The sequence below is a fragment of the Acipenser ruthenus genome, chromosome 16, assembly GCF_902713425.1.
Source record: "Acipenser ruthenus chromosome 16, fAciRut3.2 maternal haplotype, whole genome shotgun sequence".
NCBI classification, from domain to species: Eukaryota; Metazoa; Chordata; class Actinopteri; order Acipenseriformes; family Acipenseridae; genus Acipenser; species Acipenser ruthenus.
This window is the reverse complement of record NC_081204.1, coordinates 34420294-34435446: the sequence shown is the minus strand read 5'-3', so window position 1 is coordinate 34435446 and position 15153 is coordinate 34420294. Positions and strand designations below refer to the sequence as shown.

The window sequence follows — 15153 nt, the reverse complement described above, 5'->3', positions numbered from 1 at the left end:
AAACCAGTACTGATTCCCAAATCCTGAACCCTTTGAGTCTTATCAATATGTCGCTATATCAATAATATATATATATTATTGCAGTAGATTCAAAGCAACCAGTCGTTTGTTCACATCAAAGTAACGAATTCAAGCAGTAAGATCTAAACAGCGTCTTCTAATAATGAGGTAAGCTGTTCAAAACAGAAGAAAGCATCAGAAATGACATAAAGCCCAAGCACTTTTTTTTTTTCTATTAAGCCACAGAATTGCCCAAGGATTGTTAAACATCCTGTCGAGAGAGAGATTGTCTTTGACTGAGTGTACACCTAGGCACTGCAATATTTCACAGGCTTACTTCCCTCTTTGTATGTTCCTGGGACTTGAAGTGAAGTTCTCTTTAAATACAGGGCTCTAAAAGCGGATCAAGGTTCACTAAGATAACAAGGAACACTGCAGCTGACGCAAACAAGGTTTATATTACTAGGGAAGGTATCGGCTTACTCTCAACAAGAGCTGCTCTCGCAGTGCAAGCGCAAGATCAGAGTGGGACTGAACTCGTCTTTACAGGATCTCTCCCCATATATAAAACAAAACAAGTGCAGAATGGGCCGCAAGAATGGTTGTTGCTTTCTATTGCTTTGGTTTGTTGTGTTCGTTTTCCAGTCCCCCGCCGGAGCCTCTGTGGTTTGGACAGCCTTGTTGGAGATTAGCTATAGGAGCCCAGGTAGCACGGAGACTGTGAGCGAGGTGTGTGAGTGTGGGCTCTATGGTCTGGACTCCCCGCTCCACGGGGCCTCTGGAGTGGTGGGCATTCCCAGCTCTCTGGATCTGGACGCCTGTGAAGCAGACACTCACTTCAACGTTTCTGAAGCCCCCTGGATCGCTCTGATAGAAAGAGGGAACTGCACGTTTACAGACAAGATCGAGGTAGCGGTGAGGAACGGAGCCTCGGCTGTGGTCATCTTTAATGTACATGGCACAGGCGACGAGACGAGACCCATGGTGCATAATGGTGAGTGGAAGGTAGCTATAGTAACAGTATCCAATGCAACAACAGGCGAGGTGTAAGCACCACTTGCTGCCCCCTCACCACAGCCTATTTATGGATTAACTAGCAGACTCGGGTTTAGAAGGTACTCAAAATCTCTCACCCCCAAAAGAAAACCCCCCAGTAGTAAGAATCGCAATCTGAGACCCACAGGCACACAGCAGTGCACCGCGGCAGGCTGCTTTTCAAAGAGTCTCAATTGGGCCCTTCGACCTTGTTTTAATGGCAATTAGAATATTCTGTTACGTGTTTGCTAGATCTGAGATGACAAGACACAGAACTGCTAAGTCACAGGTTTCAGGGATGGTATTAAATGCAGCCAGGTGCTGGTATATTAAATTACCAGCACCGGCACCTACCCCAGGCCCTCTTTTGTTCCTCTGTTGCCTGCTGAGAAAGCTATTCAAGTAGAAGAATGCCAGCATGACAGGGGAGAGCCCTGTATCACAACAGTGGAAGGTTCATTAGAACTGACCAGTGGGTATGAGCCACAGTACTGACAGGACTTTAAAGTCCCATTTACCAATGTTTTTGTTGTCCTGTTCTCGTGTACTCAATAAAGGAGTTCCTTTTGAACTACGTCACTTCATTTTGCATTCTTCAGCTTGACAAAACTAATTCAGAACTGAAAGGGTTAATAAGTAAATTAACAACCCCATGGATAACCACAATAAGCACATGAGGGATTTCAATACCGAGAGGTTCTTTATTTTGCATTTCATTTCATTTTTATTTTGCATTGTTTTTAAAATCCTCTCGATTTCAAATAATCCTGTGTACAGCATTACTGGTAATTTGGCAAGTTTTGTTTTTATTTTTTATAAATATTTTAGCAATTGTATTTCCTAAGAGGAGTCAGTGTTTTAACAAAGCAAAGGTTTACATGTGGCACTGTGTTTTAATTTAATGCAATCAGTGCATTAAATTATGCAGCCTCCATTTACCATGCAAAGATACTGGTCGTGTGGTTTCCGACAACTGTGGAAAATCAAAAAAGAGCAGCTTATTTATCACGTCTCATGATTCGAAACAGCATACTGGAGTTTAAAAAATGAGTGCATAGGAGGGGAAATGATCTTAAAATGATCTGAACTGCGCAAGTGGGCCTACATAGAATTCAATACACATGGGCAAATATGAATGTGGCAATGGACGAGTCGTTTCTGTAAATGCAGCCTAGGGTAGTTCTGTAATAGGGGAGAACACTCCCATAATAAATATTTAATTCTGGCAGTCACATTTTCCAAAACATGTATAAATGTATATTTTTGTCCTGTTCTGGTGCATACTCAAAAGAGGAGTGTTTCCTTTTTCAGTTCTATAACTTAATTAGGCAAAATGACAACCCATTCCCCAGCACGTGGGGTGATTATTTCACAGTGGTTTCGCTTTATTTATTTATTTATTTATTTGTAAAGTTCCTGATGCTGCTTGCTTCTTGCTCACTTCCTGTGGTGGTGTTGTTCCAGCTCAGTCCAGCAGTCTAGCTGCAGTCGGAGCATGTGACCTACATGCGCCTTCCAGGTCAGAGCTGTCAAAGTGAAGGAATGCAATTGTCTGGTTATATAGAATGCCGCCAGTAAAGGCAAAGGGGAAAAACAGATTATAAAGTCAATAAAAGAAACCGGCCCCCCTGGGAAGAATAAACTGTTGATTTTACACTGGCCCTTCCCTGCTAAGTAAAGGGTACTTCAACACTGGCTACAGGTAGAATAGCAATCACAATGACTATGTAAATACCGCAGCTGTGTGTGTGTGTGTGTGCATTTCCTCCTTAGTCACGACTTTTTTTTATTACATTATTTCAAATTTTAAACCAGTTTGTCTGAACTCTGCCAAAACTTTGAAATTATATATAAAATTTTAATATACACACACACCCACACAGTATATAGAACTAGTTACATGTTTTAATTGCAATAGTCTATCAATAAGGGTTTTAATCAAATATACATGTCGCCGATTGAGGAAGCAGCTTTAAAAAAATCAAATAAACATGTTGCATAATAACACGGGCTAACAGTAATATGTAACATTCTGTACCGCACCAGCAGAGGGAAGAAGATCCGTATCTCACATCATTATTATTATTATTATTATTACCGTCCCATCCCTGATTTTAATAATCGCAGTACAGCATTAAATCGTCATATAAAATGTTCATATTAAATCACTGTGTATGCAATCTTCTTTATTTTTTTAAGGTAAGGTCTAACGCATGTCATTTGAATTCGTTACTGTTAAGGTCTCACGACAATAACAAAACCCGGAATGCTGGTTAGTTTCGGTGTTGGGTGGTTTTTTGTTTTGCTTTAGAAAGAACTCGAAACATGCATTTAAATGTCTTGCATTTCTCCCATTCGCACCCCGATTCCTGCCTGTAACTGGAACGAGGCAGTTTGGTTGTGTGAACTGGAACCTGTTGGGAGCAGCGCTTTTTTGTTTTGTTTTGTTAAATGAGCCACTTTGGACTAGTCTAAGTGAGATCTTATCAGCTACCAGCCCAGCAGCAGGTGTTTCTTTATCAAACAATGATATGCTTATTTACAAATAGCACCGTCGGAGGAATGTTCTGCACAGTTACGTTTCCAAAGAGTTTTAAAGCGCAATTGTTTTTTTTTTTGTTATCCAGTCAAAAGTGTCCTTTTGTAAATACTAAGAAACCCAATAATTCAAAGACAAACGTTTCGACTAGAAGACACTGAGAAGGACTGCGATTGAAAGTATTAAGCGTCTTTTAAGCAGCTATACGACTTATTTATTTTATTGTCTACTGTTCGAATTAGGTCTGATAAAAAACAAAAATGTCTAAAAAGCATGAACGTAAGATATATTTAATGCATGTTGTTATTTGTAGGTCAATTGAAAATAAACTAACCTAAGAATTAGTTTAAACTTATTTGGTATTGTTTATTTTTAACCCTCATCTCAAACGTGTTATCTTTTGTATAAAGTAGTAACACAATCTGGATTCATCTTTGTTTTGTCAACACTAGTCGATACCGAGACGCAGACTTACACGACAACACCGGCTGGTCCCCTTAACTGTGACTCAGTCCAGGGGCGAGGTGAAAGCGCAAAGGTCTTTAAATGGGCTGTTATCGCATTATGAGGAGTCATGGCTATGAACCGGGCCAATGTAACACTCGCTGAAAAATCACGTGAAACCCCGATAAAAGTGACAGTCTGCACAATACTGTAGTAGGAACTTAGGCTATACCTTGTGATCAACATAATGTACTGTTTGCAATTCCCGATTGGCAACTCGAGTCGTTGTCGCTTTAAGAAAACAGGCGTGTTCAAATTCCGTTCGACCTCATTTATTGGGCAGAGGAAAGGTTTTCGCAAACTGAAAAGTTGTGAACAGCTGCCGAAGGACACTAGTCAGAGTTAAATAAAAAGCAGGTGCAGAGCAGAGACGAGACGAGACCATAACACACTCAGACTGAGTTACTGTGGGTCGTGGTGCTGGAGCGTGTTTTGTGGGGTTTAGATCAACATTTGGTCGTGTATCTAACTTTTTTTTTTAACATTTGATTTCGTCACTATGAGTTTTCACGGCAAGCGAAGCGTGTGCTGCTGGCTTCTCCTGGTTTGCATTTTCTATTTCACTTGCCTGCACGGCTCCAACGCGAGTTCATTGTGGACCGCTTATGTGAACATTTCCTTCGTCGATCCGCAGACCAACAAGACAGTGTGGGAGGATGAGGAAAGTGGACTCTATGGACAGAATTCGGACATTACCAACGCGAACGGGATAGTGGTTTTGCCAGACCCGCTGCACGGCTGCTCGGAACACACCGTGTATGATGTACCCGAATATGCAAAGAAAAAGTGGATAGCCTTGGTTCAGCGGGGAAATGGATGTACATTTACCGAGAAAATCACGCAGGCTGGTTTTCGGGGTGCTGTTGCGGTGGTAATCTTTAACTACCCCACTTTGGGAAATGAAGTCATTGAAATGTATCACCCAGGTAAGTCACTCCTGGCGATGTTAGTGTAGCGTTTCGTTTCTAAAGCATTCAGCCTGTGGGCGGAGTCTCTCCACACTTTAATTATGTAATTGAAAGCTCTGTTGGAAAGGGTGAGGCGCTTGACTTGGCTGTTGATAAAGTACACTGTGTCGGTCCAGCCTGAGTCTGTAGGTCATTCATTAGTTACATGTTGGGTTGTCAGGAACAATTTAACTAGTTAGGAGCATATTCAACGGGCAGTTTCTTAAATTATCTGGAGCCCGGACTTTTTAAAATATAAGTAGAGACCATTTACAATACTATAAATAAATAAAAGGAAATGTATAATTTTATTTTAAGGTCCGGGATGCTAACTGTTGCCCCTCAGTTTTAAATCCTTCCTTTTCACGTTGATATTGCTGTTTCGGAACTGTTTATCTGCAATACTATGAAAAGGGTGGTCTTCGGTAAGAGGACGTTTAATAAATAGCATTGCGTGCGCATTCTACTAATGTGAAAACAATACTGTAGCAACAAGTGCAATCAAACGGTAAGTCCCATGTTTAACGGTTAATCGTAACATTTTATAAACCCATAGTAGTATTTTGATAAACTCGTAATGTTAATTGTTCATATAGATAAAAAGTGGCATCTCTGAAGGCCACCTCGATATTAGGGCCACATTTTGTTGGTGCCTCGACAGGGCTTGCTAGAGAGGTTTTTACTGCATGATATAATGCTGTGTTTGGTACCTGTTGCATAAGTCTATGATCTTTAACGTTTTGATATACAGCGCGAAGTCTGAATTAATCGCATGAGAATACTGACAGTTCTCTTCTCCCACTGTGACCTTAACAGCCGTTCATTCAACTCCCACACGCCTTCTGCTTTGCAAGAGAACAAAAACATTACTCTTGGAGATTCTGCCTGAAAAGGAGAAAGCAGCATTTCAGTTCATCACATATCTCTCATAATCCGAATATTTCAGGCTCTCTACATCTGTATAGGTCTAGCTACTACTTGTATGATAGTTTTTCCTTTTGAACCCATAGAGATCTGGATAACCTAAGAAAGCTGGTTGATTTTGCAATATTGATTCATAATACTGTAGCTAGTATTGGGAGTCCTAGAAAAGTTGCATAGGGAGTCACGTTTTAGTTATGAGCTTTAAACAAACCAGTAAAGTGAGTGTGTGTGTAATGCTGAAGGGGCTGGTGAGTCAATTGCTTTCCACCATGGAGATAAACCTGTTGGGGCTGCCATGGTAGAAGAAAGGTGTAAACAGATTAAAGTGTAATTGTTCGTGCTGGAAACTCCCCTGGGTTTATGTTGCTGTTCATGGGGGGGTGGGTGCAAGGCTAAGATCTCCAAATTATATACGGCTGTTTGGATAAAGAAAAAGCAACAAATGGACGAGCCCTGGAGGAAGTTTCCTCTTGCTGGTTAAGTCTAGAGGCTACACCACACTGACTGTTCTCAAAGGGAGCTTATTTGAATCACTCACTGTCCTGTGGTGCTGCCAAGCAAGTTTGTGAACTGCTTAACTTTGAAATCCACACGATGGAGAAGCTTACCATTTAAGGACTCTTCGTTTTTGGTGATCACAATCTCAAACGTACAGCTAATTCATAGTGCACCTTGGTTTGCTCCGTGACCATAGAACATGCTCTGCACCAACTAAACAGTTTTGTTGGTTTAAGAACTTTACAGTAGATATCAGATGTTTAGTGAGTTCATGCAGTCTAGGTTAAATGCTTAGGGGTATGGTACCATGAGAAAAGGGAAGCTATTTTAATTTGCAGCTTTATACAGCTCTGTACTGTGTGACAAACATAGAAAACCACAATGCTTGTTTTAGAAGTTTTTACTTCCTGTTTGTGGCATTGCACATAAAACTTCCCTTAATCCACCACTACCCCAATTAGACACTTGGTAACTAGAGTAATTAAGCTGAAGCAGTTGGATCAGTGTGGATGGAAGTATTGTTTGCAGCCCAAAGTCAATGTCTTTGCAAAGACATCCTTATAAGGTATAGTTGGTACTGTGAACCGCATTGCCAGTATTTCAGTACAAAGTACACTGTGGGCTTGTTGACTAACCTTTACAATCCAAACGTGATGTTGCTAGTGTTTAGTGGTAGCTCTTTAAGCAGCCTGTTCCTGTGTCTTCCAGTCAGGATAGAGTACTGGTGTGAGCTTGTGGACTCAATCTGTCTAGCTTCCCTTTCACTGCGAGAAGCGAGCATGGGGTTGTGATGTACTGTAAACTGCTCATGCAAAGGTTGGTCTGCAGTTCCTCCAGTCTGTACCCTCTAGTGTACTGTGTGTGACGTTCACAAACCTCTCCCTTGTGCCACAGTCTCTGTCTTAACATGCATTGCTCATATTTAACCCTGAATCATCTTTCTGCATCGTAGCCCTTTGTCAAACTCCTCCACCTCCCTAACATTTACTTTTAAAAGCGAGCACACGCTCCAGTGAGATTGCTAGACACTAATCAAATGAGAATTAAATTTGGCTAATCCACTCTCTTCCCTATTCATTTTATCTACCCCAGCTTGTGAACAGTGCTGCTTTTGTGAATGCGCAACCACACCTGCTGTAACATTCACATAAACAAATACTGGAAGAATACATTTGCTTGCTGATCAGGAAACTGTGTTGTGTTAACAATGTGCTGCTTCATCAGGCAGATCACATCTGTTTGCTTTCGTTCCTTAAACTCTTGAACCGTGTGCTGCTTGTCTTATTATGAAGCGGGCTCCACTGTCCTGGCTTCATTCTTGAGACGCAGCCCCTTTAAAATTAAAGAAATACATTTCTGCTTTCGTCTTTGAATGTATTTCATGTTTAAGAGCAGGATGTATAAACTGCTGATGCATAAAACAATTGATGTATATTTATTTAGTTTGTATTTTGTATGCCTGTGCTCCGGCTTTGGTTTCTTTTGCACCTCGCTGCCCTCCACTAGCCATCTTTCTGAATTCAGTCGGCTCTGTGGGGTGAATGAGTTCGGCTTCAGGGCATTAGGTGTGTGTGTGTGATGGGTTAAGTGTGGGTGTGGGTGTGGGTGTGTGATGGGTTAAGTGTGTGATGGGTTAAGTGTGGGGGTGTGTGTGATGGGTTAACTCTTCATCTGGGTGTGTGCAGGCGCCCGGCTCGCTAGAGGGTGCTTTATTGATTGCTGCCACAGAAGTGAGTAATATAAGTGTGTGTGTTGTTGTTGTTGTTTTTTTTGTTTTTTTTATTTAACACTATGGAAAACCAGTCAAACAACTTCAGTGCAGATCCCTTGCAAATGTGTGCAGATAGCGATCTGGACTCATTGAGAAGAAAATGAAAACCAAAAGATCTTTCGTTTTCCGATTTCTTTTTTTATTTTTTATTAATGTGTGTTCTTGTACTGGCCTCCACAGTCGAAGCTTTAATAAAGATTATTGTAGTGGATGGCTTTTGAGGCGATTCGTAGTTTGCCCCCCCAAGCACTGTCAGTCCTCTGGTGTTCCTAGCCTGATTGTCGTGGATGGGTTTTGAGATTCACTGTTTGAACCTGCGCCCCCCCACCCCACCCCACCCCACACCACTGTTACTCCTCCGGTATTCCTAACCTGGTCATTCTTTCCCAGGGGCGAAGGACACAGTCGCCATCATGGTTGGCAACAGCAAGGGCATGGAGATCATGCAGCTGATCCACAGCGGGATCCAGGTCACCCTGACCATCAAGGTGGGCAAGCAGCATGGCCCCTGGATGAGCCACTACTCGGTTTTCTTCATCTCCATCTCCTTCTTCATCGTCACCGCTGCCACCGTGGGATACTTCATCTTCTACTCTGCCCGTCGGCTCCACACCTCCAGAGCGCTGAACAGGAGACAGGTATTCACTTTGCTCTGTACTGCGTCTTGAGAATCTCTAGCTACACTTAAATGGCTACCCTATAGGACTTCAGGAGCGAACGCAATCCATGAATCCCTGCTTGGCTGTCTTCTGGGCTTGTTCCCTTGCTGAGGCTGTATATACTTGCGCACACTGTGGACCAAGCCTGCACTGGTGGTGGTTGTAGCAGAAGCTGACTTTAGAGAGACGTAGCGCTGCTGCAAACACAAACTGGAGGGAGGGGGAGGGGTTTGTTGATGACCTTCAGCAACTGGATGATCTTTGAAGCTGTTCTATTTACTGTAGCAGTTCTTTTGTGATAAATACAGCACATAAGTCCAAGACGCCGCTGACCTCAAACTCCTTTATTTGCAACTGCTATTTCCATTTGACAAGAGGAAAGCGCTGTTATGTAAACATTTGTATGTAAACCACAGTGGTGGAGAGGGGTTGTCTCAGACTGCTTGTCCATGGGTAACCCAATGCTTACCAAGAAGGCTTGGGACACATCAGGGGAATTAACTGGAAGTTGCAGCTGGTGTTGCTAAGGTTACCTGTCTATGTAAGGTGTTCCCCTTAATCCCAAAGCAGGGCTAGAGAATGAGTTGGTTTCCATGGAGGCTGTGTGGGTTGGGAATCGAGTTAGCATGTACAGATAAACCTTTAGCTGAGTTTGAACAGCTCTCCCAGCCATTTATTTTAAAGACACTGTCTGTCCAGTAGAAATTACCAAGTAGTACTACTCCAGGACTAATTCCAACCCTACTGAGATTGAGCCAGCGTTCTTAGAACAGAATGCAGAACGCAACTTAAGACGTCAAAGTGGCTCCATTGTCTGGAGACGAGGATCTTGAAAGAAACTGTAGTATTGCTCGCCCACTGCTCCTGGAAGCTGGTCAATTCTGGCACTTGAATTAAGTTTTTGAGGAGAAAATTGAATGTAGATTAATGCTAAAATATGCTCCCCCTCCCCCATGGCGGCATGCTTAGCTTGTTGACATGCAAGTTTAATATAAACAGTCTGTGTCCTGATCTGTCGTCTGTTGGATGAATGTTAAATAACAGCAATACTCTTGCCTTGGCACATGCCACCTATATGTAGTTTTAGATGGAAAATGGGTGCATGCAATAGAGGGTGTGTCACACTGTCACTTCATCCATTAGGAGTTTAGTTTCCTTCGGTCATAGTGAGGCAGCATAGTCCATGTTATCAGCTGTTACTCAAGTAAAGAACTGATTGTTGATTTTATACACTTACACAGGAGGGGCACAGGACTGTACAAAGAGCTGTCATTTTCCCACAGCATCATCCCTGAATCTACACCACGCAGCCCTGTAATGAGATTACTCTAACACACAGGAGTCATTAAGGTGTCCTGCTTTTTCTGTGGAAATCCCCTTTGGAATCCACTGTAATCACAGCAGTTTCCTTTGTCAGTAAACACTCCCAGAGGAAGTGTTGTTACTCGATGTTCCCTCATTTAAAGATCCAGCTCTTGTGCTCCTGCTGTACCTTACAGACTTCTCTAATCCATTGCAATAAGGTTAGCTTTTGTTCTTCTAAAATGATCAAGGTGATCATCTAAACAAAAAGGACCCTGAGTTAATGTTTTTTATTCTGGGAGATATCTAGCCAGTAACAAGCTCTCCACTGGGGTCTGGGTCTGTGGAGTGCAGACTGGTTCACATTCCTTCTCATGCTTTGCCACTGTTGTGAAGCAGGCAGGTTTGTACACGTGATGTAGCCTCGTGTGATCTTGATTTCTCATCGGTGTGTTTCTGCTGTTTTACAGAAGCAGCTCAAAGCGGATGCCAAGAAAGCCATCGGCCAGTTGGAGGTCCGAACTCTAAAGCCAGGCGACAAGGTAAACTTGTGATCTTACTCAAAGTTGGGTTTGTTGGGCTCGACAAAGCCTGTACTGCTGGAGTTACATGAGATGGAAAGAAATAAGTCTTATTTATTTGTGTTTTTAATAGGAGATTGGAGCAGACGCGGACAGCTGTGCGGTTTGCATCGAGGTCTACAAACTGAACGATGTCGTGCGCATATTAACCTGCAAGTATGTGTTGGTCATGACAGGTGTTTAGTAGGTGCTGTCTTTGCAGTTTAGTGGCAAGTACAGTACCTCATGTCTGTTGCATCCGGTCCCTTTTTAGTGGGTTGTGTTCACTGTTAAAGGGGCAATGCATTATTTAAAGATTTCTCTGCCTTCCTGGCTGTGTGCACCTTGTTTCCATGGCAACTATTTACTAGTATGGCAGGGTCACCCCGCCAGTGTTTCATCAGCTATTTACCTGAACTTCTCAATTCACAGCATGCAGTAAAGTTATTAACAGTCTTTCGAAGATGACCGAAAAATAAACAAGCGTGACTATCCAGAACAAATCAGTTCCTGGTACTTAAACACGTGTAGAGTTCTCTCCTCGGTGACTTGAAACAAATGTCCCTTTTGTAGGTGTGTTCTCTCTCGTACAGAGTAACAGTGCAGAAAGGACCTCATTTTAAAGTTGACTTGTCTGTGCATGGGCATACTTGTAACTGGTTTGCTGGCCTGTTCAGTGGAATTCTCCTTTACACCCAACCCGAGGCTGCTGTGTTAAGCATTGGAGCTCCAGTGTAAAGCACTGTGCGGGCTTCTTCTGAGCTGCCTGGAGTGTGGGTGTTGATCCTCCTTGGGTAGATGGTACTTGCTGATGGCAGTTCTGATTATTCTCAGAACAGTACAGCTCGGGTGTACCATGTGGTATTGAACAGCAGCAGGTGATGGTTACCCCAAGGACTTTCTGTAAACAAGCTCTTTGCTGTAACTTCTCTATGTATATAACAAAAGGAGACTCGCTCTCGTGGGGATTCCAGGAAAGATTTGACTTGGTCAAAAATATCAAATTGCTTTGCTGCAGAATTTCCCCTTGGACCCCCATTTGACTCATACGGAAACAAATTGAAAAATGAAAAGGAAAATTGTGCTGGCTTGTGACGTGTACCTCTGTACCACTGTGTGACTGCTGCACACTGTGTGTGTTTATAACTGATAAGAGTTTGTCCTTAACCAGGTCACACCCATTATAACACTTCTTGGTTCACCCTGGCCTGTTCATATCTTGAAACAAACACCTTGGGCACAAACGCATGTTTACTTTCTTATATTTCACTTTCTTTCAATATACTGTAGTTTAACAATGAACTTATCTGTAAAGCCTTCTGGCTGTGTGGGTATTTTTGTTTTATGCAGAATTCCAGACCATAGTACCCTTGTTTTCAATTATAAGGCACAGACCAGTCAACTAAAAACTACCATTTGCTGTAAAATAAAATGAAATAAGGTGCAAAACAATCTGGTTTGTATATAGGTGGACCAAGCTAAATCATTTGCTTTCTTAATGTGGTTTTAAAACCTTGCTTTCCTTTTATTTCAGCCACCTGTTCCACAAAACCTGCATTGACCCTTGGCTTCTGGAACACAGAACCTGCCCCATGTGTAAATGTGACATCCTGAAGGCTCTGGGCATTGAGGTAGCTTGCTGTTAACCCTGACTGTTTAATGCTTCACTGATTGCATGATAACAGTGCCATCTCCTAAACCCGGTGCACGTGATCTATAGTGTACCCGTCCTGTCTTTTTTAAATGTTTAATAAGGCTGTCTATTCAATGTCCTTGGAGGAGCAGGATAAATGCATCCTCAGCATTGATGGTACTTGATTAAAACCTGTGTATTAAAATGAGCCATTCAAACATGTAATATGCAGTGTCATGTATCTCGAGAAATCCTGAGCTAATGAAACCCTCAATGTGGATATGAAATGAAACTATTGAAGCCGTTGGTACGGCATTGTGCTTCAGTGCAGTGCCTTCTTTAAACGGGTTACTTCTGCTTAACGGCCTTTTCTGTTCCTCTTTGCATTTTTAGCAGCCTGATGATGAGGAAGCTAGTGAGCCAGTTCAAAGTGTGCCAGTGCTTAGCAGCGCCCCTGAAAGCAGCGCCCCGCTCCCCACAGAGGATAGCCTCAGTGAGACCGCCTCATCGGGGTACGCCTCTGTACATGAAGTGGACGAGCGCGTGTTGGAGGAAGAGAGTAAGTGTGGACTGGGAGATTAAAAAAAAAAAAAAAAACTACTTCATGCATGTTAATCATTTATACAGTGAAAGACGGCACCTCATTTTGAGGCAGGGCATCCAAACTATTGCTATTGTGACTGCCATCGTTTACTAAATTGCAATGCGAGTGATAAAGCATCTGGCTCTTAAGACAAGCCTTGAACAGCAACTCCCTCCTGCTTGCTGTGTGTGTTGCAGATGCATGATGGGTCCTCCCAGTGGTAGCATTGTAGATGTGCGGTATGGCTGGCATATGGGTAGAATTCAGACAGTTTTTTGCTCCTTGTAGTGAAATCGATTGAAGTCTGGGTGTCTTTGCCTTGGCACGTCTAAACATTAACCAGTGCTGCTTTTGTTTCTGCACATCAGATCCGATTCCAGCGAACAGCGTGGTGAGGATGGAGGTGCTCCCACACTACGACAACCTCACCTTTGAAACGGAGGAAGGTGCCCCTCGCTATGACAACCTGCAGCAAGTCCAGACCTGAGCTGCTTCATGCACAGGAGTTTCAGGATGCTGCTACCATGGGACCAGGCGCACAAATCAGTCGCACCCTTATCTCCTGGAAATGCTCTATCGTGACGCTGATGTCACTAAACCAATAATTAACTGTAGGTTTGACCTACTCTTAAATCAGGGATGTATTAGAGTTTGAGATGGTTAAAACGAGGATCTAATTTATAAAAACCCTAAAAGCAAAACCTTTGCTCATGCATTGATTTTATTTTATTAATATTCTATGCACTTGCTTCATGTATATAGAATGACTAGAAAGTGGACATGTTTGCATAGGCTAAAGGGCTTTTAAGGATTTTTATTGTTTAATTGTATGTAAATTTATTATACAATTATCTCGTACTGAAATTTCAGGCTTTGCGAAAAAAACATTCGTGGAGCAGTAATAAATGCAATGTGTTTTTTAATGGTTCTGAATCAACTAATCTTTGCCATTTAAGTGGCACACATTGTTCCTGTCTCTGTTTAGATAAGTTCATGTGAACTTAAATGTTTATATATGGTTTGTCCAAATGGTGGTGGTTGTGTGTGGGGGTGTTTTTTTTTAAACCAGTCCCAGCGTTTTGCCTCCAGAGAGGGATCTGTCCAGTTCAAACTGGCACCCCTGTGGTTCAATCTATTGGTCTGTTTTGCAGTAAAAGGGCATCAGCAATACTGTAAGGGACAAAGTAACTTTTGGTTTTAAAGCTATACAGTTTAATTTTAAAAGCATTATATTGGTAACTATTGTAAATAAAAGAAAAAAATACATTAAATAAATTTGAATAGGCGTCTGCTTTAGTCAGGGCTATGGTACCAGAACAAGATGCAATGGCACCTGTGCTTAAAACAGCAATGCTGCCCCCTGCAGAGCTGTTCTTTGTTTGTGTTCTTCATAACACCTATTCTGGGTTTTATTGTGTGTGTGTTTTTTTTCTTTTTTTTTTTTTTGGCGAGTCCTTCGTATCCTTATCGTTTTTATGCTTCACATTTAAAATGCACAGCAGCACCGATTTTGGTACGTAACCGAAGCGCGTCCAATTCCTGAGCACAGGCTTACATTTGTTTGATTCACTTTATCTGTTTACTTGATTGCCTTAACTTTTTGAAACCACATGTGTTTTTTTTTGTTTTTGTTTTTGTTTTTCCAAATCCAGACTGCCTGCACTTTATTTAAGCTGTCCTCTGTATTGTAATATTGTTGTGACGTTCATCTGTAATGTTACTGTGAGATCAGGAAGATGGGACTCCTTTTCGTCTCTTTCCACATAGCTACGGCACCACAGTGGACTGGCTTAGACATGTACTCCAAAGTATTTCTATCAATCAGAAAGACTTCGTATTAGTTCTCTTTCCTGCTATATCTATCTGTCAAGAGTAGGGTATTTGATAACTGATGTACATATAATTAAAGCTTTATAATAAAGTAAAATCCACACTCAAACAAATTGTAAATAAATTCCTTCACTATTAAACTGCTTGTGTGTGTTTTTGTTCTGTCCATGTGGGGGTTTTCTGTGAAACTGCAGGATTCTTATTTAGGAAAGTTGCTCATTTATTCTATGTCGGGCAGGTTGTGATGATTGTGTAGAACAGAACAGGGCTGTTGCAGGGGAGCTCCTGTTCCACTTCGCAGGGTATACAGTAAAACACTGGTCTGACTGGGCTGTGTATCAATTAATGACAAGCATCAGGGCACTTAA

The 15153-nt window shown here is 42.0% G+C and overlaps 1 protein-coding gene across 4 annotated transcripts; it reads left to right on the top strand.

Moving 5' to 3' along the window:
- The first annotated feature begins 287 nt into the window (after positions 1-287).
- Positions 288-14925, top strand: LOC117412651 (E3 ubiquitin-protein ligase RNF128-like). 4 transcript variants are annotated; one of them, XM_058989568.1, is made up of 7 exons: positions 288-994; positions 8609-8856; positions 10650-10721; positions 10834-10916; positions 12274-12370; positions 12769-12931; positions 13324-14925. In XM_058989568.1, the coding sequence occupies exons 1-7, from the start codon at positions 586-588 to the stop codon at positions 13440-13442; spliced, it is 1191 nt and encodes a 396-aa protein (XP_058845551.1). In that variant the 5' UTR covers positions 288-585; the 3' UTR covers positions 13443-14925. The 4 variants fall into 4 exon arrangements, with proteins under 4 accessions (XP_058845551.1, XP_058845550.1, XP_058845549.1 ...); XM_058989567.1 differs by having other exon boundaries at positions 505-994; positions 12766-12931; XM_058989566.1 differs by lacking the exon at positions 288-994 and adding an exon at positions 4256-5004.
- The last annotated feature ends 228 nt before the right edge of the window (positions 14926-15153 follow it).

Bases quoted from the DNA above. Each gene is read 5' to 3' on its own strand.
- LOC117412651 (XM_058989565.1), top strand. From the start codon at position 4,578: ATGAGTTTTCACGGCAAGCGAAGCGTGTGCTGCTGGCTTCTCCTGGTT. The intron at 5,005-8,608 runs GTAAGTCACTCC...ATTCTTTCCCAG, and splicing joins CATTGAAATGTATCACCCAG to GGGCGAAGGACACAGTCGCC. The intron at 12,932-13,323 runs GTAAGTGTGGAC...TCTGCACATCAG, and splicing joins GCGCGTGTTGGAGGAAGAGA to ATCCGATTCCAGCGAACAGC.